The sequence below is a fragment of the Gobius niger genome, assembly GCF_951799975.1.
Source record: "Gobius niger genome assembly, chromosome: 1".
NCBI lineage: Eukaryota > Metazoa > Chordata > Actinopteri > Gobiiformes > Gobiidae > Gobius > Gobius niger.
The window spans coordinates 65,427,353-65,451,608 of record NC_136852.1 but is presented as its reverse complement, the minus strand read 5'-3'; the positions used below and the strand labels follow the sequence as shown (position 1 = coordinate 65,451,608).

General features: G+C 37.9%; 3 protein-coding genes across 3 annotated transcripts; 2 read left to right on the top strand and 1 right to left on the bottom strand.

The window, feature by feature from the left end:
- Nucleotides 1-1,568: 1,568 nt before the first annotated feature.
- ostf1 (osteoclast stimulating factor 1) lies at nt 1,569-12,907 on the bottom strand. Its single transcript, XM_079575958.1, has 10 exons — nt 12,730-12,907; nt 9,489-9,535; nt 5,302-5,352; nt 5,158-5,221; nt 4,810-4,863; nt 4,586-4,693; nt 4,320-4,369; nt 3,633-3,711; nt 2,064-2,162; nt 1,569-1,953 (listed from the first exon to the last, which is right to left on the bottom strand). The coding sequence occupies exons 1-10, from the start codon at nt 12,761-12,763 to the stop codon at nt 1,895-1,897; spliced, it is 645 nt and encodes a 214-aa protein (XP_079432084.1). The 5' UTR covers nt 12,764-12,907; the 3' UTR covers nt 1,569-1,894.
- A 924-nt stretch (nt 12,908-13,831) lies between these two features.
- On the top strand, nt 13,832-16,994 carry nmrk1 (nicotinamide riboside kinase 1; the record flags this gene model as incomplete). The annotated part of the gene is made up of 8 exons (XM_079575600.1): nt 13,832-13,963; nt 14,700-14,790; nt 14,872-14,920; nt 15,898-16,063; nt 16,464-16,535; nt 16,615-16,721; nt 16,803-16,886; nt 16,984-16,994. The coding sequence occupies exons 1-8, from the start codon at nt 13,935-13,937 to the stop codon at nt 16,992-16,994; spliced, it is 609 nt and encodes a 202-aa protein (XP_079431726.1). The 5' UTR covers nt 13,832-13,934.
- A 1,445-nt stretch (nt 16,995-18,439) lies between these two features.
- LOC306973591 (gamma-glutamyl hydrolase) lies at nt 18,440-22,989 on the top strand. The gene is made up of 9 exons (XM_079570545.1): nt 18,440-18,944; nt 19,012-19,126; nt 20,393-20,443; nt 20,518-20,602; nt 20,677-20,815; nt 21,690-21,796; nt 21,904-21,997; nt 22,087-22,224; nt 22,719-22,989. Exons 1-9 carry the CDS (start codon nt 18,839-18,841, stop codon nt 22,835-22,837), a joined length of 954 nt encoding a protein of 317 aa, XP_079426671.1. The 5' UTR covers nt 18,440-18,838; the 3' UTR covers nt 22,838-22,989.
- Nucleotides 22,990-24,256: the final 1,267 nt, after the last annotated feature.

Here is a 24,256-nt window from a genome sequence, read left to right as displayed (position 1 = left end):
CATGTACTTTAAAATCTAATTGTTCTCCTAAGTTTTCCATGTGCACTTAATGAGATGGTTTATTTGCTCTTAATTTATCTCTGTAGAATTCTGTTTTATATTTATTATGGGGGAAAAACGAAGATGCTTCCGTCAATCTCGTCATATCTCACGGACTTGTATTTGCAGACAATTGTGAAGCTTTAGTTGAGCCCAGTGTTATCCTACCTACCTCCCTGCTTCTTTAGTAGCTACGTCAGGACACCGTGTCACGCAGGCTCTGACAGTTGATGCTTTTCCCTCCATTGAAGCTCAAGCATGGGTGTCGCATAGCGCTGTACACGGACCCCTTAAGAAGTGTTCTAGCCGGTTACGCACTTTCCTGCAGTTGCTGCCTCCTACTCCTCCTCATTTGCTGTTTCTAAGCGCAAAGTCAAGAAGAAAATTAACACTATTTTTGGTACCACGTGTGTGCCAGGGGTTTAGGAAGACGTTTGAGGATATCAAAATAATCATTATGCCTACTCCGAGTCTGAGGTTGATGTAGCATGTACCCGAATCACTTTTGAAAAGACTGTCCGTTTCTATCTACTTGTCTTTTTTTGGAATGTCATCAACATGCTGACTTTGTAATAAAGAAAAAAATGAATTATGAATAGTTCTCCTGGCACTTCTTCTTTTAGCAAAAATGAAACTTAAGTGTATTGTCCCAGTAAGGAAAGAAGATACAAAAATACTTCAGTGAAAGGTCACTCACGGACAAGGATTCAACCCAGAACCTTCTGACCACTCACTGAGTCACTGGTTAACATTTGTCTCGTGCATTTAGAAATCTAATCGGTGGTAACTCAGCAGAGATGGTGTTAAAAAAACGGTGAGTGTTACTGGCTGGAAAAAACACCAACAAAGCTTTACGTAAGGCACTTTATTATCAATATTTAGAAGATGTCAGAGCAGCCATTACAAAAAAAAGTAAACATGCTCCTGGAGTAGAAATCAAACAAAGATGGAAAGTAACATAAAAAAAAACAAGGGTTAGCTGGAAGAACCATTTGGTGGCAGTGAATGTAGTTAAGTGGAATTGTGTATAACAGAGGTACAGCTGGTTAACAGTACAGACAGACAAATATTACCTGTACACTACTTTGCACCTAAAAGACTTTATTTTAGTCCAAACCCCAGGACTGTGGAGCCTTAGTTTAGGAAGTTTAAAAGCAAAAGCAGTTCAATTCTAGAGGTTCATGTGACAAAATAGAGTCTATAGTTTGATTTTGGCCAGGTTGGAATGGTTAAGATATATTTTTCCCCATTTTGTTAAAATTTGGAGGCATTATTCAATCTTATTCAAACATGGAGGCCATTGTCAGGTGACGGGGCAATAACATTACAAATTCTTAAATATATAAAAGGTTTAAAGCTGGAGTACCTGAGTTTTCCCGCACAAACCTTTACATTTTTTATTTGGCCCAAACTTGTTTCTAGCACTTACAATCCCTCGTGCATGTCAGAATTGTTAAAGCAAATTGTTTATATGCGTTTCACGCTCAATTAAGATCTGTTTTTTTGCTGTGTTTACAACTTACTCTGAGGTGGTTTTACATTTACATTTCAACAAACAGTCAGGTACCCCAGCTTAAACATTTGGATTTTCTGTTCTATTATTTCTTTCAAAAAGCAGTAAATGACCCACTGACCCACACGGCCCTTCAGCTGAAGTTTTGGAATGTGTTCGCCTCCAGTCCCTGCACAAACGTACTCCCAGGAAAGACAGTGAGGAGTGTTCGTGCACTAGAACTGCAGTGATGTTACAGATGGAGCCAGCAGCAAGTTCATGTTATTGTTTAAAAAAATATTCTGGTTTCTTTAATCCCACGAACCCCGATGGACGACCAAGATGATGCACCGACTGCGGCCATCAGTCGGAGTCCTCGTCGTCCAGATACTCCTCAGCGTTGCTCTGTGTCCGCGTGATGTCTGGAAACACAAAGGGAGGATAGTCAAGTTGTAGGGGTGTTTATGGGAAACGCATGCGAAAATAAATCATTTCATAAGCTAGAATCTTGATTTAGCCCCGTTGCACTCACTGGCTCCTAACTTCCTCTTCAGAAGCGATGCGGACTGGGCGTTGGTGGCCATCTCTAACGCCAGCTTGTTCTCGTTGTTTTTGATGTCTGTCCGTGCATCTGGAATGAGTAAGTCACATATTAAGGCTGTACATCCTGAATTATCCCATTCACCCATAAAATGTTTAGATGCACGAGCGAGATTCCTTGTATCTTTAAATACAAGCACATACATACAGTAGATGGGAGAGGCATCTTTCTTGAAACCCTGACTCACAACGTTTGTATCTACAAATTTAATAAGTCAGTCTATACTTGAAACTGTGATAAAAGATTTTGTGGAGCTTATCTTCACTTTTATCCTGCTGATGCGGTATGGCAACCTCAGCATGAACAGCAACAATAAATTGCAGAGGATTTTTGGTCATGAGCTCAAAGATCATTGGGACTCTTCTCATTCGCTAAAGTGAGTTCGAACAACTGCCCTCGAGGAGATGTAGAAAAGCAAAGACAAGTATCTTCAGGAATTGTATCATGTGCAGAGAGAGCAGCGAAATCTGGAAACTCTTTGAATCTGTAAGAGAAGTTGCTCAGTGTTGTCCTCACTGGCCTGGTTCTTAGACCAGGCTGTTCCTTTAAGCAAAGGACACTTAATGTTATTTCAGTTATGGAATGACTTAAGACAGGGGTCTGTGGTAAAACCAAAGACAAATTCCCATCTTGGTGGACAATATATTTGTATTTTTGTATGTTTTTATAAATGTGGAAATCGGTTCCAAACTCATTTTGGGTTGTGGGCTGAAATACTGTCGTCAAGGTGTTCTGTGGGCCGAATATGTCACAATCATCAAAACATCAATTTGAGGAAGGATTAAATGTATAATACAAGAGTAAGGAGTAGTACAGTACTGTATAACGAGTTGAGCTGTTTCGCAAATTTCAACAAAACAGATTAGTTAAAGGTACACTCCATAACATTTTGGACTCAAGTGTTGCCATCAGTACAGAACATGCTCTTAATGACCAGCTCCACACAGAAAATGCTCTCACTGAGTGAGTAATCAAAGAATGGATTTGGATGAAAACCTAACCTATTTAAATGGCAAATTTAACTTTAACTTTAGTCGACGTCTTCATGGAGACGAGCTGGAGACGTAACTTCTCCCGGTAAAGTTACAGTCATGTCTCAGGAGAGCTGAGCCGCTCACAGCAAAGGCACATGCTTGTTTGTATATTTATGAGGTATTTTAAAATGTGTAAAATGGTTGTATTTCAATTGTATTTATTGGGTGAAATTCTATGCGCTGTGGCTTTAAGTGTTGATTTGATTAAAATACGGGAAAAAGATGTCTCAACCATTTTTATATATTTCAATGATTTAATCATCTAGGTTAGAAAACAATTCAACTAGACTTGGTCTTGCAGTTACTGCACAATGTAATATTCGGAAAATATAATTTATAAATTGAGAATGTCCTCAGGGGCCAGATTCAAACATCCAACACAAGTCAACAGTTTACCCACAAATTCACAGATAAAATAAAACACACACAACACAACTGTTCATGTAAGAAAGGCTTGAATACTCACTCTTGTTCAGCAACATCTCCACAATGTCAGCGTAACCCTTCCACGCAGCAGCATGCAGCACAGTGTCTCCGAGTTTATTCTACAACACACAGTAAGGGCTTTGTTTTACACCTCATGTAATAGGCCTGTGAAATACATACTATTTTCAAATGATCTAATATGCGTATGTTGTGACTGTTGTGGAGCGGAGGGAGCTGCGCAGGAGGAAGAGGAAGGAGTAGGTGGAGGAGCTGACCAGTCCAGGACATCACGCTCTGAAACAGGGACAAACCCAAGAAGCAGTGCACCGTTTCAGAGGAGCACTGAAGGCAGTGCTCCAGTTCCCCTACTTCCAAAAACATGCTGGTCAGGTTGGCCCACAATGCCCTCAGTCGCAGCGGCTCAGGACTAACCCAACACCTGAATGCTGAATGTACAATGACAAATAAAGCACTTACTTATTTGCGAATTACTTTACTTCAATTCTAAACACATCATTAAGTTCTTTGATGGAACTGTCCTGGATGACTGAGCTTACACAAACAGCTTTCCATAGAAAACGAGGAAGTGACACTGGATGGAAAGCTCACGCCGCAAAGGCCACGGGTTAAGAGAATAAGTGCTGATGGCCACTTGTGGCTAGATAACACTCAAATGGAAGTTCCTGTGAAACTCTGTACTCAGAGGTGTTTGGTGAACTGCACTGACCTGTTGGTTGAGTTCCACGTTGGGCTGGCTTAGCAACAGCTCCACCACATCTTTAAACAGAAAAGAGAAGTGCTGACCATTCAAATTACACACAAACACAAAACAATGACCGAGGAACAAATGGAGGGGTGACTAAACTCTTCATGTTATGTAGTTCTTACGCCTGTATAAAACTACTTATATTCCTAACAAAAAATATAACAGTATTATAAAATATTCTACACCGTATAGAACACTAATAATGGCCAAATTACAAGATTTTTTACCTCTATGTCCTCCGTGACATCCCCAGTAGAGGGCAGTGTTTCCCGCCTTGTCGAGACCATTGATCCCCACCTTGTTCTCCAAACATTCCCGTAGCCAGCTCAGATTTCCTGTTTCCACACAAATATTTACAGAAGACAATGGCATAGATTTAGCTCAAAATACTACAATACAATACAGAGTGTGTAACCGAAACAAGAATGGATTTAGAAAACAAAGGTGGTACCTCTTTTGGCCGCCTCGTGCATTGGGTTATCGATGGATTCTGAATGTTCGGTCACTACAATGACAAAATCAAGTCAAAACGATTTAATCCATGTAGGAAGATTTGAAAGTAATATTTTGAGAGTTGATGAAAATGAATGAGACTGTTACCAAGATACCGATATTTAGCATAATTTCTAATGCGAACAACATAATATCATATTATCAGAGGGTTATTAGCATTTTGAAATTCTAAAATGTTGTCTTTTCTCAAATCGTATCAAGAATTGTTTTGTACCAAAAATATTCAGCCCCTACTTCAGACCGAACAAATGAATTGTTGAATTGATCAAGGCTGCTGTCCACTTGCCATAGTTGCTGGGTATAAATCCTGTCCTCCCTTTGCATGTTCCTTTCCACCAATTGTTGTCACTCTGGAGAAAACAAAAATAATTGTTTTAATAATAATTCAATATATAAGAAATGGGAATAAGTCCAATTATAACAGACTTACTGTGTCGGAGATGTACAGGATGTCTCCTTCTTCAAAATACAGTTCTTCTGTCTAGAAAAATAGAAAGCAAAAATTGTTAATAACATCACATAATGCCACAGTACATTATGAAAGATATGTCGTTATCGTATCGATATCAAGGTAAGAACATTCAAGATATAATATAGAAAAAGCAAGATATAAACAATATAGATTTTCATCAATAAAACGGCATTCTTTTGTATTATGATGTTTTTATTTTTCTGAAAAATGCCCTACAATGTACAGTGGTGCGACAGCGCGTATTTAGGCCTGTCACGATAACAAATTTGAAGTTCGATATATTGAGGCAGGGAAGTATCGCGATAAACAATATTATTGACTCTAACGATACTAGATACTGTCAACTCCAGGCTTAAAAATGACAGTAAACCTATACCCCAATAAACATGAAATATAACTCAATTTTCCTTCCTAAGTTTTACAAAGAAAAAACAGGGGGGAAATGCTAGTAAATGTACAGACGATAAATATCGAGCCCAAAAATATATTGTTTATCTGTTACTTATTGAACTATAAGTCGATATAGTAATTATCGTGACAGCCCTAAGTGTATTATAGTTTTTAAATGTATTTATGCTTGGAGGAAACGGGGACAGTATTTCCCAGTCGGTCAATAGTACAATTACAGTGCCTCTCGAAAGTATTCATACACCTTGAACTTTTGCACATTTTGTCATGTTTACAACCCTAAACATAAAGATTTTATTTTGATTTTTTTACTGAAGGTTCACACACAAGTAACCGACAACTGTGAAGTGAAAGCAAAATGATACATGATTCTGTTATTTTTCAAAAAATAGAAAAGTGAAAAGTGGGGCTTGCATAAGTATTCATACAGCATGCATGAATACTTTGTGGGACCCCTTGTGCTGCAATAACAGCAGCAAGTCTTTGGGGGGTATGACTCTACAAGATTTGCGCATGTAGAGACTGACATTTTAGCCCATTCCTCTTTACAAAACAACTCAAGCTCTGTCAGATTAGAAGGAGAGCGTTTGTGAACAGCAGTTTTCACATTATTCCACAGATTTTCAATAGGATTTAGGTCAGGACTTTGACTGGGCCATTCTAACACATTAATATGTTTTTATTGAACCATTCCATTGTAGATTTATCTTTGTGTTTAGGATCATTGTCCTGCTGAAAGGTGAATCTCCGCCCCAGCCTCAGTTCTCTTGCTAACTCCAGCAGGTTTTCCTCCAAAATGTCCCGGTATTTGGCTCCATCCATCTTCTCAACTATTCTTACAATCTCCCCAGTCCCCACTGAGGAAAAGCAGCCCCACAGCATGATGCTCCCCCCCGTATATTTGACACTGGGGATGGTGCACTCAGGACCATGAGCAGTGTTAGGTTTGCTCCATACATAACGTTTTGCATTTGGGCCAAAAAGTTAAATTCTTGTCTCATCTGACCAAAGCTCCTTCTTCCACGTGGAGCTGTGTCCTCCATATGACTTCTAGCAAACTTCATTTGGATTTCTTATGGCCTCCTTTCAATAATGGCTTTCTTCTTCCACTCGTCCATGAAGGCCAGATTTGTGTAGATACGACTTATAGTTGTCCCATGCACAGATTCCCCCAGCTCAGCGGCAGGACTTCACAGCTCCTCCAGAGTTATCTTGGGGCACTTGGTTGTATTTCTGACCTGTCCTCTCCTTGTTCGGTTTGTTAGTTTAGGTGAATGACCGTGTCTTGGTAAGTCTGCAGTGGTGCTATATCTTTCCATTTCTGAATGATGGATTGAACAGTTGCTCCGGGAGATGTTTAAATCTTGGGAAATCTTTGTATAACTTAATGCTGCTTTATACGTCTCCACAGCTTTATCCCTGACCTCTCTGGTGCTCCTGGACCTTCATGATGTTGTTTAGTGACCAATACACTCCGACCATAGCTCTGAGGGCCTAAAAGAACTGCTGAAATTATACTGAGAGTAGATTACACACAGGTGGCCTCTATTTAACGGTTAGGCCAAGGAGTGAACATTCTGGAGTCATGAAGAATGTTATAAAGGCAATTTAATGCACTCAGAAAATGCTGTATGAATACTTATGCAGGCCCCACTTTTCACTTTTCTATTTTTTGAAAAATAACAGAATCATGTATCATTTTGCTTTCACTTCACAGTTGTCTGTTACTTGTGTGTGAACGTTCAGTAAAAAAAACAAAATAAAATCTTTATGTTTAGGGTTGTAAACATGACAAAATGTGCAAAAGTTCAAGGTGTATGAATACTTACGAGAGGCACTGTAAATAAAACCATGCACACCAAGTACACAGCAAAAGTATTATATATAATAAGTAGAAAATGATTAAGCAAGTAGAAACTTTAGCCAATTAGGTACCAATTCAAATGACAAATTACAGCCCAATTTTAAGTCAGAATGCTGATCCAAACTATCGGACGACAATAACTTAAATTTCAGAGTAGGACAGCACAACTTTCAGAAATAAAAAAATGTAAATGTGATTTTTTTTTTTTTTTCCCCCTTTGGATATAGAAATTAGATATTGTAACTTGACCTTTTAGAATCAATAACAAAATTCAGTGTGCACATTTCAAACATTTCCAAGAGCATTAATATAGGAGAGACTAGAATTTGAACTATTAGCGCATGGTGTGCATATAGCAACCTTTCAAGTTGCAGTTTTGATTTATGATGAAAAATATTTAGTCACATTTGAAAAAGTGGCATTGAATCTAGGGCTGGGCGGTAAATCGATATTTAAGATATATCGATATATTTTTAAATGAGATATGGAATTAGACCATATTGTATATATCAGGATATTTCAAATTCAGATAAGCTATTAAGTTAACAAAAAGAAACCGGTAATCTCGAGCCGATTTTTAAAAAGTTTACCTTAAACTGAGCACTTTATTTTGTTTTCTCTTTATATATAAATGCTGCCTTCAGAAAAAGATTGCCCTATTTTATTTTCAAGGCTATTTTTATTCAAGATATTTTTTTATTTAAATGTGCACCTTACAGAGCTTTGTTATACAGTGTTTATGTTTACATTTTATAGTGAGTTTTCAATAAAACTCCTCGTATTTGGCTTTGACTCTGACTTAACATTTCATTTCACAGCTCTCATTTTGCGGAAAAAATATTGGGATATATATCGTATATATTCAACCAAAATATATCGGGATATGACTTTTAGTCCACATCGCCCAGCCCTAGAATCTTAAGTCTTTATTTTTAGATGATCTAATGACTAAAAGGCACACCCATATTATTTCATTAATCCTTTTCAAAATACATAGGCTATTTAACTACTGATTAGTACGGCAACTCACTGCTGCCAGTGTGATTGAAACATTTTTGACTGCGCTTTCTCGTTCGAACATAATACCAAGTCGTTCCAACGTATTGCCAATGTCGTTCTAACAAGTTGCCAATGTCGTTTTATGTCGTTGACGTAAATAATATCGTGTCCACAACGATAAAAAAAATTACGATATAAAAAACTGTATCGCGATAACGATACGCGATACGATATGGCCCACCCCTATTAGAAACTGAATCCATTAAAGACGTCAAGATTCCAATATGCAACACATGTTTAGTATAGATACAGACGGCATCTCGTCATAGAAGGGGGCGTGGCTTTGCCGAGGGGGAAAATAGAACCTTTTGGGAAACACCATTTTTCACTCTTTTTAGCCATTTTCTGGTGGAATATGAACTTATTTACCACAGACAAATAAAGTCAAGTCTAAATCGGGTCCATATGGATATTTTCTCACAGCAGAGTGTTCCATAGAAGTGAAAAAACGGCAGTCATAGCAAGCGCTAGCTAACGTTAGCATTAGCACGCTGCTAACATGAAGCATTGTGTTAGCATTCTCCTTTATTTATGCATTTATGGGCTGTTGAACCACTTTGCTCCACTCCATGTCTTTGTATCTTTATTTGGTAGAAAACTATATTCATAATTCAGTATTTATTAAAATAGCTTTTGAATAATTAGAGAAAGTTTAGATTCTTCTCAAAATTGTTTTCCCCCTCAACTGTTTCAAACATGACCATATATGGGCGATTCCAGAGATGCCGTCTGTATCTATTAGGATCTTCTTCAACCAGTCTGCTACGTTATAACAGACAAACCAGCAGTCATGAAGCAGAGTTAAAATGCATACCGATCTGGGGTGAAAGGTGTACGTCGCCCTGTAAACCTTCACTTGGCCTGGAAAGTGAAACAAAAGCAAACATCAACATTGATTTAAATGCCCATTTTTGTGCAATGAAACCGCGTGCTACTTGGTATTGTCCACGTGCGCAGCTCCGGTAATGAAAACATCGCACTGACAGAGATGAGAGGAATGTCACTGAAGAGAGCGACAGCGGTTGAGGTTTCAGACAACACCCAAACCAACATGGCCTTTCATATAGGTTTCTACAGCACACTCCTGAAATGAAAAGGCTTCGCAGCACAACACAGACGTAAAGTCTAGTTGCATTCAATAGGCTAAAATGCTCCATTCTGCTAAAATAGTAATAACGTTTACTACAAAGATGCACAAACTTGACATTTAAACTAACCTCCCTCTCCATCTGGGATCTTCTTCATGGTTTGGTTTGGTGACTGCCATGCTTTTTATTTTAAAAGGCACACTGCGTAACATTTTGGACTATATCGTTGCCATCAGTACAAAACATGCTCCTAATGACCAGCTCGACACTGAAAATGCTATTACTGCCGTGGATAATAAATAACAATGAATATGGATGAAAACCTGACCTATTTAAATCTCAAATTCTGCTGATTTAACACATTGAGTGCTGCGCTGTTTTTGGGATTTAGCTGTAGAGTGCCAATAATCCAGACCGTTTTTGATTATATTGTAGCACCACAGCGTATTCTGTGCTATAGCTATGGACACATGCGTTTGAAAGACGAGAATCTAAGCTCTCCGTATTCTACGTGCCTCGGTTCCTGAGACACCTAAGCTAAACAGAGAGGCCAATTTTGATCAAAATCATTGATTTTTTTTTCTAGATTCGGAGATAACAGGGTTTTTATGCAACACTCTCCTCTCTCCTCCTCTCCTCTCTGAACGGACACTAATGTTATGGAAAGAGGCAAATGCCTAAATACATTTGTTTCAAGTAAATTTTCAACGACATCATTTAAAAAGCCTGGTTCTCGGATTAAAGACTTTAACAGGATGTTTCTCAGCCGTCCTTTGACCAATTTTGACCATTTAACAACTCAGAGAAACGTTAAAATCTCAACTGTTTCGACATTTACATGGGAAGCCGCTCTGCTTTGTCAAACACGCAATGATAGTTTTGAGGATGAATGTTGTGGTGCATAATAGTAACAGCATCAGAGGATGTGGTTGAACAGAACAGCATAGTCGTTACTGAGTCATATAAACCGTAGTAACTGAAACTCATCTAGCTATTTTATGTTAGCCTCTGAGCCGTTGCAGTTTTTTGTTGTTGTTTTTTTTTACTCCTGCAGCATTAAGCCTGGACCTTGTGTTTAGCCTAACACACACATAGCCTCAGTGTTTGAGAGGCAGAGCTGCAGCACAAGCTCAGCTCTGTTAAGCGTCTCCTCTGCAGGCCCCATCATGTCCCGTCTCAACAGAGCACACAAAGGCCTGCAGCAGCAATGGGGTCGCAGCATTCTTAGACGTGAGCAAACCAAACACATGTCTGCAGAAAACTGTAAGGAGAACTGCTTTTGTAAGATAAAAAAAAAACATTGGCAGTAGTAGCCTATATTCTATCATGATGAGGTGAGGTTTTGATGTCTTCCGGCTGCACTGTTCTATCTTAACTTCAGAAACAGCCACAGGGGCCCCTCACAAGACATGTCTGGTCCTGGTGTGCGCGGCTCAGTCGACCATTCCTGAATTAAATAAGCACCTGAGCCACAGACAGAATATTGTGTGAGGGGGATAAAATACTTACACTAAAAGAATAATAATAAAGTGCATGATTTGCACATAGTGTAACTGCTTTTTTGTTTTGTTTTGATGATCAAGTCAACCTCTTAACCCCGTTAAGTGCATTTCTCCAGTTCAGCTTTACCTAAATCTAAATCCTTTAAACATTTATTAAATTATTATTTTATTAACTGATCATTTTCCTTGCGTTGCTGTTGTGTTGTAGTCACTTTTTATTACTTTTCCGTCACATTTTTGTTACTCTTTTGTGGATTTTTTGTTGGATATTTGTCGCTTATTTGTCACTTTTTCATCGCTTTTTGTCACTTTTTTGTTGCATTTTTTGTACATTTTCTGTTGCTCTTTCATCATGTTTTTGCTGCTTTTTTTTCACCACTTTTCTGATATTCTTTGGTCATGTTTTTGTCAAGGTTTTGTCACTTTTTTTGTCGCTCTTTCACTCCGTTCTAATCATCAACGTCTCATTTTTGTTCCTTCCTCCCCCCGCTTTTTTCCCGAAGCTTTTAGATTTGGGTAAAGCCATACTGGAGAAAATGTGCTTGGTTCTGACGGGGGTTAAGAGGTTAAACATCTCTTATGCTGACCAATGCATAAAAACTAATAATTATTATTTTAGTTGTATTGGTCAGCACATTCTACAGGTCTACATTTTCATCATCTTCATTTACTTGAGTTTGACTGTGGAAGAAGTAAACTGGTCACTATTTTGTGGGTACTTGTCCTTGTTTGCAGAGGTGTTGTATTTGTGTTTATATGTCTATAGTTTATGTTCAGAAATCTTGTAAGTCAAAAATATAGGCTCCGGAGTGACCATGGTCCAGCATCATCAATATAGGTATAACTACTTATTCCACAACTTTCCAACTAAGCTATACCTAGTAAATTCCTTGCCCTGTGATACTACAAGAGTGGAGTATGGATGCTGCTCCCCCTGTGTCTCTGATGGTTTTGCATTTCCCTTTTCATGAATGTGCAGGGATGGGTTAGCCATCTGTCAGGCCACATGACCCCATACGTGAGGGGAATAAGATGACATGATGAAACAAACCACAAAATCAAGAATGAACTATTTTAAGCTACATAACTCATCTGGAGCTTCTGTTGCATAAAACATGCCCGGAAAGCTGCACTTCAACATGAACGACTACAGTATAAATTCCTATCACTTTTTAGGCTCACACATTGAATGACAGCGCTGTCCACTCTAATGGAAATAGGGAAGTTATAAAGGCCTGCTGTTTAGAACTGGATACAGACACGACATACATAACTCTCAACACCGATAACTCACACAATCGACGTTGTAGAAAATCTAATTGTTATATGATTGCCTTATCACACAAAGCGACCTATTTACACAGGTTAACTCAAACCCATTATTACTACGATTACACACCGCCAGCAAGGTGTGCTCGCTGTCCTCGCAAGAGTTTGACATTTCCTGAAAACATTAAGATCTTACCTGGTTTGGCCGGCTTGGGAGGAGGCTTCGACATTTGCAAATCCAGAAAAGAAAACCACAGGATATTGTGGCTATTTTATACAAAAAACGTCGCAGGACTGTGTAGGTAAGTTTTGACACCCTATGAGGAAGTTGGTTCGCACTACACCGACCAGACTGTACGGAAAGGCCCGACTGCGCATGCGCCGAGATGTGGAGTTGTAGAGCGAGCGCATGCCATTAACCCCCCGCCTTAACTGAGTGCATTTGCTCCAGTTTGGCTTTACCCAAATCTAGAAGCTTCTTGGGGGGGAAAAGTGATAAAAACGAGACGTAAATGTAAATGAAACTGCAACAAGGAAGCAAAAACGTGACAAAAATGCCACAAAAAAAGTGCCAAAAATGTGACAATAAAGTGACAAATATGCGACAAAATGTGGCGAAAACGCGACCAAAAAAGCCTAAAAAAGTGACCATAAAAGTGACAAAAATGCGACAAAAACACAAAAAAGTGACAAAAAATGGATCAAAAAAGAGCAAACAAAAAGTGACCAAAATGCGACAAAAAAGTAACAAATATGCGACAAAATGTGGCAAAAATGAGACAAAAAAAGCCTAAAATGTGACCAGAAAAGTGACGAAAAATTACAAAAAGAGCAAACACAAAGTGACAAAAATGCAACTAAATGTAGCAAAAACGCGACAAAAAAGCCTAAAAAAGTGACAAAAATGTGACAAAGGAACACAAAAAAAGTGACAAAAAATTTACAAAAAAAGCAAACAAAAAGGTGACAAAAAAATGACAAAAAAAAGTGACAAAAATGCGATGAAAAGTGACAAAAAAAAACATTGAAAGAGAAACCCAGACAGCAACACGGCAACAACGCGAGGTCAAAGATCAGTTGAATCAGTTTTGTAGGTCTTAGCTTTCAAATGGGGCATTACTCTGGCCAATAGGCACCAGTCGAGGAGCTTTATAACAATACAATAATGTAATACAATATAATAATGTAATACAATATAATATAATAGTGAAATCCGCACGTCTGTGGCGCTGCCTTTGGTGGGCGGGGCTTTTACGTGACGTAAGGGGTAAACAGCAAATCGCAAGAGTTTAATTACGGAAACGCGTGAGTGTGAAAGCTTCTTGAACACTTTTGGTAGAAGCAGTTTGTTTTTTGCGTTACTACAACTTATTATTTAAAAATAGCCAAGGAACAAAGAAAATGAAGACTGTGATAGTGGGAATTGGAGGGTGAGTAACAAAAAATGTCTTCTGTAGGCTACTGTATTGGCTGTATTTGACCTTTTGGGGGGCAATATCCCTTCTTTGTCACTGTGTAAACATGAGCATTGCATAAGGATTTTGCATACACTTTATAATGAGGTTTGTTGGAAATAGACTGATTTCCAGATCCTGCAATAGGTGGCAAACCTTCATTAGTTCAAATGCAAAAAATCCTCATCCATTTGAGTGTCAACACAGAGTGATCTCAGGGCCAGTATGTGACAGTAACACTGTAGTGGTTAATTTTTGGGACAAATCTAGTAGCTTGTATTAGTTTCTAAATGAATGTACTCTACATATTTTAAAGGCTTATGTCTGTGATACTTTTATTTAGTGTGTTATTTATATATCCCAGGGGTGTCCAAATGTTTTAATCTATATTATCTTGGTGTATGCAGTGTGGAGGGCCAAAGATCGGGGGTCAGTGTAGTGAAACATTCACCCAGGTGCATTTTAGAGAGGTTCAAACTGTGCCCCACAACTTTATTTAGGCTCAGAACCATATCGGCAGCGAAATCTCACAGTTAAATGTTAGTTGTTGAGGTTTTAATTGTGTGTAATTGTAGCAAAAAGTACTTCTCTGGAGATGCGTGTCATTTCAACAAGAAATCTGAAGGCCAAAACTGGTCTGATTTGGCTCCGGGCCGCACGTTGGGCACCCTGTACCCTATTAGTTTTTAATTATTTTTGTTTGCTGCTTTAGAATGACCAATGGGGGCAAATCGACTCTTGCAACAAGACTGCAACAACAAATACCGAACAGCTGCATTGTTTCCCAAGACACATACTTTAAGGTAGGCTTGCTTTAAATAAACACTTTATAATAACAATATGTTGCGATTTCTACCAGTTACTGTGTTTTGTCCATCGTCCAGGATGATTCTGTTGTGCCAGTCGACTCAAATGGATTTAAGCAATATGACGGTACTTATCAATTTATTACTAAATGCAGCAGAATATAATAAATAAACTGAAAAAGGCTGTTTTTTAAGCTGATCAAAAGTTTAAAGGCTAAATCTGTGCAAAAATGTGGATTCAGTGTAATTTTGTCATGTCTGTCTTTGTCTGTCATGTATTCACACTGTTATGACATCCTAATGGCAAAGGCAAGAAAATATTCTCGTTTAGACCATGGTTGGGTTGTTGAGCTGCTTAAGCAGGGCCTCTCACAGCGCTCCATCCGACAGTAATTTTTAATTCCTTAAAAGATCCTGAGGGTAATGGAACAAAAAAGTCAAGAGGAAGACCCAAAATAATGTCACCAACAGTGTTGGAGGAACCGACTGACTTTCCATCAAGAAATATATTTTATTATTTATTATATTTACTTCAATGATCAAGACACTGGACGATCCTCGATCCAAATGAAGGCCGTTACTGGAGCCGACTGCAGTCCAATAACCAGAGTTTTTTTTTTGCCTTTGCCTTCAAGAGGTCATAACAGTGTGAACACATGACAGAAAATGACCTCAAGAACCTTGTTAAGATCCAACCATCCAAAATGTGATTTTTGACATTTTTCAGCTAGTCTTCAACTATTCTCAGTATAGAGAAAAGTTTAAGATACTATGAGTATCTTTTCTCATAGTATCGACTATGGACTAGCCTTCCTTTGTCTGTCAGGTCCTCAGTCTGTGGAATAGTTCAAGTCTAGACTGAAAAAGCACCTCTTCTCCCTGGCCTCCAATATGAGCTAACTGAGTGTATCTGGGCCTGTTATCTTTTACTTGTATTTTATTTCTTTGTGACATGTTGTTATTGTGAAGCACATTTGTCGACTGTAGTTGTTTTGAAAGTGCTATACAAATAAATAAATAAAAAAAACACTTGATTGGGGGTATACATAGAAATAACCTGGAATGTTTCACAGGGTGGCTTTAAATAATGTCTATGTTGTTTAGACCTTGATGCTCTTCACATGGATCAGATGATGGATGATATAAACCTATGGAGGAGAAGCCCAGAGTGTTTTCTGAAAAAGAGAGGCTTGGAGCCCATGCAAGCACCTCAACCAGGAAGTGACATGTTTGTGTTGATTGTGGAAGGATTCTTAATATTCAACTACAGGTACACACATTTAGTCTATACTGAGACAGCTGTTGTATTTGCCTTTCCTGCATATTTCGTATTTCCTATAAATAAGTGAGTTTTGAACTGCTGACAGCTGGTGGGTCAAAACCCCAAAGTCGAGGAATCATTTTCAGTGGGTTGTGATCCCTTCCCAAAAATGACTGCAGTGAAATTAAATTCTTTTGGGTCACAGCTTGTCTTTATAGGTCCAAGGTCTTGAAGATGAAATACTAAAATCACCACTGTAGTTCCCTACTTGATCACAGATGTATCAGCAGCACCGGCAGATTGTACTTTATTTATTTTATTTTATTGTAACTCTCCACTTTGTCCATTAGTGCCCTTCTTCAGATCAGATCCTTCCAATCTGAATTTATTTTTTAATGCACATTTACAGGCAATTGAATTGTTTATATGACAAAAAATACTTCATAGAGATACCATATGACATTTGCAAAACTAGACGAAGGTAAGGCTACCTCTTTAAGGCAGTAACGTTGTATATTTAACAGCCAAAGTCACTCAAGTAAAACTGTTTTTGTCTTCAGCTCACGTGTGTACAGTCCCCCTGACCCGCCAGGATATTTTGATGGATACGTGTGGCCAATGTACCTCAAAAACCGCAAGGAAATGGAAGCAATAGTGTCCGACATAGGTGAGGTTTTCTTTCATCATGACTGGAAAATGTCTTTGACTTTATATATTTACTGTATTCTAAAATGTACACACATTGCAGTATTTTTAAATGGGCTGCAAGAGAAGGACCAACTGCTAGATTCAGTGCATAAGGATGTACTGAAAACCATGCAAAAGCAAAAAGGTAAAGTGGCGCTATAATTTTAGTTTTCACAAAAGTTTTTGGGGGGTTTCTTTAGCAAAGTATAATTATTATTATTTTATGTTTTTTTCTTTTTCAGAAAGAGAATAAAATCTTTAGTTAGGCCTACATTTCAGACATTCCAGGTTGTATAAGGATCATCCTAAGCAAAATGATGGAGGAAGAACAACATTCAATATACTTTTCTATAAATCTGAAAAGGTGGATTCTAACATGGCACTGTCTATACATATATTTTGAAGTATTTATAGTATAGATATCTTTGCTGAAATAGAAACAGGACTAGAGAGGAAATGGTAGGCGTAGAGTAGTGATTTGTCTCCACCTAGTGGTAAACTCAATCAATCACTCAAACTTTATTTTTAAAGCGCTTTTTATGCCGAAGTGTATCACAAAGTGCTTTACAGAATACAACATTAAAAACATCACCCCTGGCAATCCTTCACATCCCCCCCGAATATATACAGGTATCTCAACGGTGTCATACACACACCGCTCCATAGGAAACACTAGGAGATCCTAAAAATACAAGAAACCCTCTAACAACTATCATAAAAGTATAAAATCCAGAAGTAAAAACAATCAAGGAAGCTAGAAGTAAATATCCAAATATCAATAAACATCATAAATTATATTTAAAAAAATATATATTTATTTAATTTTTATTTATTCATCTATTTGATAGGGACATGTGTGAACAATAAACATGTACCACACTACAACATTTATAGCCAAGGCTAATTTGCAATGTCCGTCCCTAGAAAGGCGTTTCAAATGCACACAGAAAGTACAGAAAATACATTTACAGAAACATTTCACAAAGGTAGTACATTTGAGTGCAAACTAAGAATGATTGCACACTTGATTTCTTTTTAAAATACGCTTTAGTTCATTTTTAAGCCCCCAGACCTAAGTCCTGTTTCAGCTCAGGAGACAAGGAGTTCCAGAGTTTACCACCCTGGACAGTAAAGGCCGACTGTCCGGGCACTTTCACATTCCACATTTAATAATTAGGACTAAATGAAAAATAAATCAGTCTTGTCTTGTCTTGTCCATTCCTCTGTCCTTGGTGCCTTATAATATTGGGTTTTTACCAAACTACTACTGGTCCTTGCAAAGCCTGTTGTAGCCCAGTGTGAGGCAGAATTTGACACTTGTGCATTTAATTAAAAAAAACAAGAAACTTAAATCTGTTCGCTTTGTGTCTTTTCAGAACGCCATAAAATCTATAATTAACTCAACCAGGGTGACCTTAAGCTACATGAAGTACAAGTTCGTTGACATGCCATACCTCATGCTCAGAATCTCCAGAATTCAGTCACATATTCTATACTTTACTGAGCTGCAGGTTAAACTAACCTTAAATACAAGTGGCTCTGACTTAATATACAGTTCTACATTCGGTGCTACAGATATGTCTATGTTCACTTCAGTTTTATTGTTCAGGCCTTTTCCATAGTTTCACATGGCCACGATGTACTTTTGACATTTGTTGCTCTCTGATTCTCATCAAATCATTTCATCTCACAAGTCTGGAAAGGTCCTATCTTATTCATAAACATTACCGTAAAGTTTTACTATTCTAATATCTGGTCTTGCATCAAATTCAATAAACCTTGCAGTCATTTATACTATTGTTAAAGCTTGGTTTACTGGCAACGCAGTGTGGAGTCTCCGTGTGTGTCAATATCCTCTCGTAATTACGCAACGCCACTTTTCTTTCTAACAATGAGAGTCAAAATTTGTCAAAAATTCCCTGATGTCAGCACAATAATAGTGTTAAGTTCAGCAGTCGATGCTCCCTGACCGGCTTGTGCAGCGCTCGGGTATTCCAAACTTCCTCCTCACAGCTGCAGTATATCCTCTTCTCACGAGACAAATAAATACCTCCGCGCGTCTGTCAGAATAAAAGTCACCTGCTCAGCTTGAGAAACATGTCGGACAACTTGCAACTTGCCGCATTTACCTGCTTGTTCTTTACAAGTTGCATTACAGCTATGCCAACAACTAGAATAAACACAAACGATAGACCGGTGATTGGTAAGTGATTTCCGCTTTAATACAAAAGTAATAGATTGCCTTAAGTAACACTGATTTTGTTTCCTAGGTATTCTGACCATGATAGTGACAGATGAAGAAATGAAACCTTATGGGGAGACCTACATACCGGCTTCATATGTGAAATATATAGAGTCTGGAGGCAGTAGAGTCATACCAATAAGGTGGGTCACATTTCAGTTCAGATGGTACATAAATAGGTATTCAGAAGTACTTTTTATTAGTAGTATACTCATTTTCACCTCTTGTGTGTAAATACAGTTACCACGAGTTGTTGATTAGAGTATTATGGGTGATAACATAAAAAAGAAGCTCCATATTCTCCATTAGACCTAGTTTCCATGATAATTTTTGTTTTATTACTGTGTTATCTCTGCTCTGTAAAGTAAAGTCCAACCTGTGCCTCTTGAGTCCAGCACAAGACAGATGTTTGTAGGCCTAAATGTGACTAGACAAGATGAGGATTAAGCACATTTTAATTTCTCTCTGTGAAATATATTTCAAGGTTAAATGCTTCAGGGAACTCTCAGGTATTTGTGTCACAGAAGTACTCATGACCTGCTGAAAAGACAAAAACACGGTCCATTGTAGTTGAGGTTTTCAGACATTGTGGGCAATAATTGAAAGTATATTCTACAATGATGCTTAAATGATTAAGAAAGAAAGTATTTATTAGGGCTTTGGCATTCACACACATGTTTATGCACGTTTTACTGGAGGATAGGGCTGATTTGGACTTGTTTGGGGACAGGGGCTGGGATTGTTGAAGTAGGTGAGAGAGTCCCTTTAACCTCTTAACCCCCACCTGAACCAAGCACATTTTCTCCAGTTTGGCTTTACCCAAATCTAAAAGCTTCTTGAAAAAAGTGTCAAAATAGTGACAAAAATGAGACGAAAACGAGGATGAAAACGCAACAAAAGAGCGACGAAAATGTGATGAGAAAGTGTCAAAAATGTGACAAAAATTAGACGAAAAAGCAATTTAAAAAAAAGGTTAAAGTGACAACAACGCAAGGAAAAGGATCAATTTTAATGAGTTGTTACTCTGGCCTATAGGCTGTAACATTTTAGATTTGGGTAAAGCTGAACTGGAGATAATGCACTTGGGTATGGCGGGGTTAAGAGGCTAATGTAAAAGTCAAAGCTGGTTTTAGCCATAGGATCTGGCAACCCGAAGTATGGGGCTCTTTCTGCTTTCTGACTGGATAATCATGTTGAGAACCAAAACAAAACCACTTTTTTTTTATATAAAATCTTTTTTATAATATTGAATGAGTCAACATTGTCATCAGTGAAGCCAAAATATGATTTGGCCATGTCTCATATGTAGTTTTTTATTTTTATTTACAACAAATCTTGCTCTTATTTCAAATTTTAGTGATATTGTATGCTCTTATTTTACCATCTATATTCTTTGTTTTCCTGCACAGAGTAACATGTAGCACAGAGTATTATGAAGACATTTTTAAAAAGATAAATGGGTAAGTTTTGTCATTTTAGCTCACTACAACAAACTTATGTGTCATACACTAGAATACAAATTTCATATGTTTAGGCTGCTTCTGATCGGTGGAGCTGCAGACTTGGTGACATCCGACTTTGCAAGGGTAGCCAAGATTTTCTTCAACCTCGCTCAAAAGGTTTGTGAAGTTTGTTTAAAGACCAATACTGACTTATCTGGTTGGTATTTCAATTTTGTAATTTTGTTTGGCAGGCCAATGATGACGGGGACGTCTTTCCCATCTGGGGCACATGTTATGGCATGCAGCAGCTGTCTGTTCTTGTAGCCGGGGAGAATCTGCTTTCAAAAACCACAGCAGAGAATGAAGCAATGCCCCTGAACTTTACAGCAGGTAACAGTTAGGTTCTCAAACTGTGGCTCTGTTCTGTTGGTGGTATTTGGGCTTCTTCGGGTGTTACTCAGGGTCACTTATTTTATTTTTGACCAAATTAGAATGAACATAAAAACCATGGGTTCTGGATTATGTGCAGAAAAAAACTTTTATTTTAGGTCAATGGGAAAAAATGCTGTTTTTTCTGAATATTGCAATTGAGATTAGATTTGTGATGTACGTTTTGTCAACATTGACCTCAATGTCAAGACATCCATTACCTTTTGAGAGAAGACTGAAGCATGATGATGAACTATAGGGTTATTAGCTTTTATACATGATAAAACCTCTTGGAGGCAGGATATTGGATGTTGTATTGCCTATAATTTCCGTGTTTGCTATTTGATCAATTCTGACTGTTCAAATTGAATGAGTCAGAGAGTTAATTGGCCCAGATTGGTACCTATGTTTCCATCAGCTCGCCCCAGGAGCCACGGAGTGTGAGGATGTAAAAATAATGCAATGCAAAGAGATTCTAGTCCTTTGAGTGCTTTGCTAAGTGATTACTCTGTTATGAGTGCACTCCATGTCGCCACTTGGTGTCAGTAGAGACATACATACGTCCTTAAACAATATGAATAAATGGATGACCTCTCAATATAAATAGTTTCTAGACATGTTAGAGCAATAGTTATGCTGCAAAAAACCTGAATAAAAATCAATATAAATTACTATCTATGTCTGATTTACAAATATTCTTGACCTCAGTAGTTGTGACGAGTTTAGATTTGTTTATTTAGGGACATCTTAATTGGCTTGTTGGTATGACTCACACATTTTTAACAATTATCTTTGCAGTGTTAAATAGTTGCATGTGTTTCTATTGTATTTGCAGAGGCCTACTTGAGCCGGTTGTTCCAGGACTTTCCAGCTGACCTTATGAAAGCCATTGCTCAAGAACCTCTTACTGGCAATTTTCACCACTATGGACTCACAATAAAGGTACAAAGACATTTTCCCATGGTTAGAATCACATCCCCTGAATGTGGTTCATTATTGTTGGAAATTCTGGTGCATTCAATCATGTGACCAAACCACTGTCACACCAGACTTTCCAAGAGAATGAGAAGCTGAACGATTTTTTTACCATCCTGTCCACGAACATCGCCGACAACGGGGCACACTTTGTCTCCACCATAGAAGGTTGGGTTTAAATACATTGTGGTACATGACTTTTTTTAAATCATTTTCAGATTTTTTTCATGACTTTTTGTTTTGTTTTTTCATTCCAGCTAAGAAATATCCCTTCTATGGAGTACAGTGGCACCCCGAAGTGAACCGCTTCATGTGGGACAGCAGGAAAAACTTCCCTCACTCGTTTCACGCTGTTAAACTGTCCACTCTGCTGGCTGAGTTCTTTGTCAATGAAGGTGAGAGAGAGAGAAAAAACATTACTTTCGACGTGTAACCCCCTGAAGTTTGCCAGGTAAAATACACTCCAAATAAAAGGGGGTGTTAAAGCTGATATGATTTTAATAATCAGATACATTTTGATGAAATTCAATTAACAAAATATACCATGTTACATTCACACGTTGACATTGCTATTTTTGAGCAATAACTATTCTTAAACTGTCAAACTGAACATGCCCGTTTTATTTACTAAACAAAGAATTATACTGTAGGACGGTAATCTGTTTCTGTTTAGTTTTAGTTTTACCAAGATGAAAAAAATTAAATGATGCAATTGAAGTTAAAATTTCAACATACCTGATATTACATGGGCTTAACATGTTGTAACACTGTAATGTAACAGGTATTAATTTATTAGTACAACAGGTTACACCCACAAGGAACATTTTTACTCTACAATGTATAGTCCAGCTGCATCTGACTCTGTGCTTTTCCTGTGACCCCTGTTTAGGAAGGAGAAGTTTACATCACTTTGAGCATCCTGAGGAAGAGGCCAAGGCGCTCATTTACAACTACACGCCTGTCTACGCTGCCAACTTCTCAGCATATGAGCAGGTCTATTTCTTCTGAGACGGCGATGCGCTGTCACATGGTGTGAATGGGACAATGTTACTGTTATTGTAATGTGTTTTTGATCGCATATCTCTGTGAGCCAGTGTGAATTACAATGTCACAGTGTCACAGAACTGTTATTTTTCTACCAGTATTCTAACACATTTCATGATGTTGAAATGGCTTACATTGCACAGACAGTATAAATCATACTACTGTATATCAACCTGGGGGTCGTGAGACGAGTCTGGGGGTCGCCAGATCATGCAGATAAAAAAATTATACATATATATATATATTTTTACTATTATTATTTTATTGTTGCATATGTGCTATTTTACCAGAGTGCCATCATTTGTTCTAGATTTGATTTATTTTATTTTCACCATCTGTTTTTTTCTTTGTTTTTTAAGAATCATATCAGCTAATCCCTGTTTTTTCCATGGTGTCACCCGGGCGGGGTCACGATCTCAATTAATTGTTATAATGGGGTTGCGGCTCCAAAAGGTTGAGAACCACTGGGCTAGCGTATAGTAATATATGGTGACCATTCCAAACAGGACAGAACCAACTTACAATGGAAGTTAAACAAAAAAAATAATGTTTTCCTTGTCTTTGTAGCTGACACAAATTCAAATTTATTGATGATTTGAATAAAGAAGCCATAAAAGGGCATTTTATTTCTCTGTTCATTTGTTCATTTATTTCTTTGGATCTAACAATACAAACATTTATAATTAAATATTCATTAATATTGGTTGGTGAATTTCATTATTCCACCAGAGCTAGCTGGGAGTCTAGCTTCTCCTTCAAGGAGGCTACACTGGAACTCTCCCCCCACTGGGCTAAAACCACAGACTAATATTAATATCTTCACCTGAGAGCTCAAACAGTGGCTTGAATTGAGTTGTTGGCTAAAAGGAAATAGGCACGCACATCCAAAAACAGTTAAACCTGCGTGCTGGATCCAAAATAAGAATACAGTGATTTAAAGCAAGGGTCCGCACAGCAGTAAGAGCTCCCAATTTTTTTTATTTATTTCTTACACCATTTAAAGTGACATTTGAATTGAGTTGTTCCCATGTGTAAAATGTGCCTTGTCTTGTTAAATAATGTGCTTCATCTATTGTAACCTAACAGCCCCTTTGGACAGGAGTTAACACTTAAACAATGGTAAAAATCCATCCAATGTTATTGCTATGTCCATATTATGAATCAATAACATTTAATACATTATTTTAATACACGATGGGTGAAGTGCCACACATTAAAATTAGCTTCTTTTGATTGGATAGACTCTCCTTAAGAGATACAGCTGGCTCTTTCACACTGGAGGATCTTGGAGTAGAGCTGCTGCTCCGCCTCCTCGACAGTGAGCATGCATGTCCCATTGGAAGGAGGTTCTATAGGGAATTATGGCTCTCCAGGGCTCTCCGT

What these genes read in the sequence shown, in the direction of transcription:
- ostf1 (XM_079575958.1), bottom strand. Translation starts at nt 12,763, where the DNA reads ATGTCGAAGCCTCCTCCCAAGCCGGCCAAACCAG. An exon ending in ATTTATACCCAGCAACTATG is followed by an intron (nt 4,864 to 5,157) that starts GCAAGTGGACAG and finishes TTGTCATTGTAG; the next exon opens with TGACCGAACATTCAGAATCC. An exon ending in GCACGAGGCGGCCAAAAGAG is followed by an intron (nt 4,694 to 4,809) that starts GTACCACCTTTG and finishes GTGTGGAAACAG; the next exon opens with GAAATCTGAGCTGGCTACGG.
- LOC306973591 (XM_079570545.1), top strand. Translation starts at nt 18,839, where the DNA reads ATGTCGGACAACTTGCAACTTGCCGCATTTACCTGCTTGTTCTTTACA. An exon ending in AAACGATAGACCGGTGATTG is followed by an intron (nt 18,945 to 19,011) that starts GTAAGTGATTTC and finishes TTTGTTTCCTAG; the next exon opens with GTATTCTGACCATGATAGTG. An exon ending in AGTAGAGTCATACCAATAAG is followed by an intron (nt 19,127 to 20,392) that starts GTGGGTCACATT and finishes TTTCCTGCACAG; the next exon opens with AGTAACATGTAGCACAGAGT.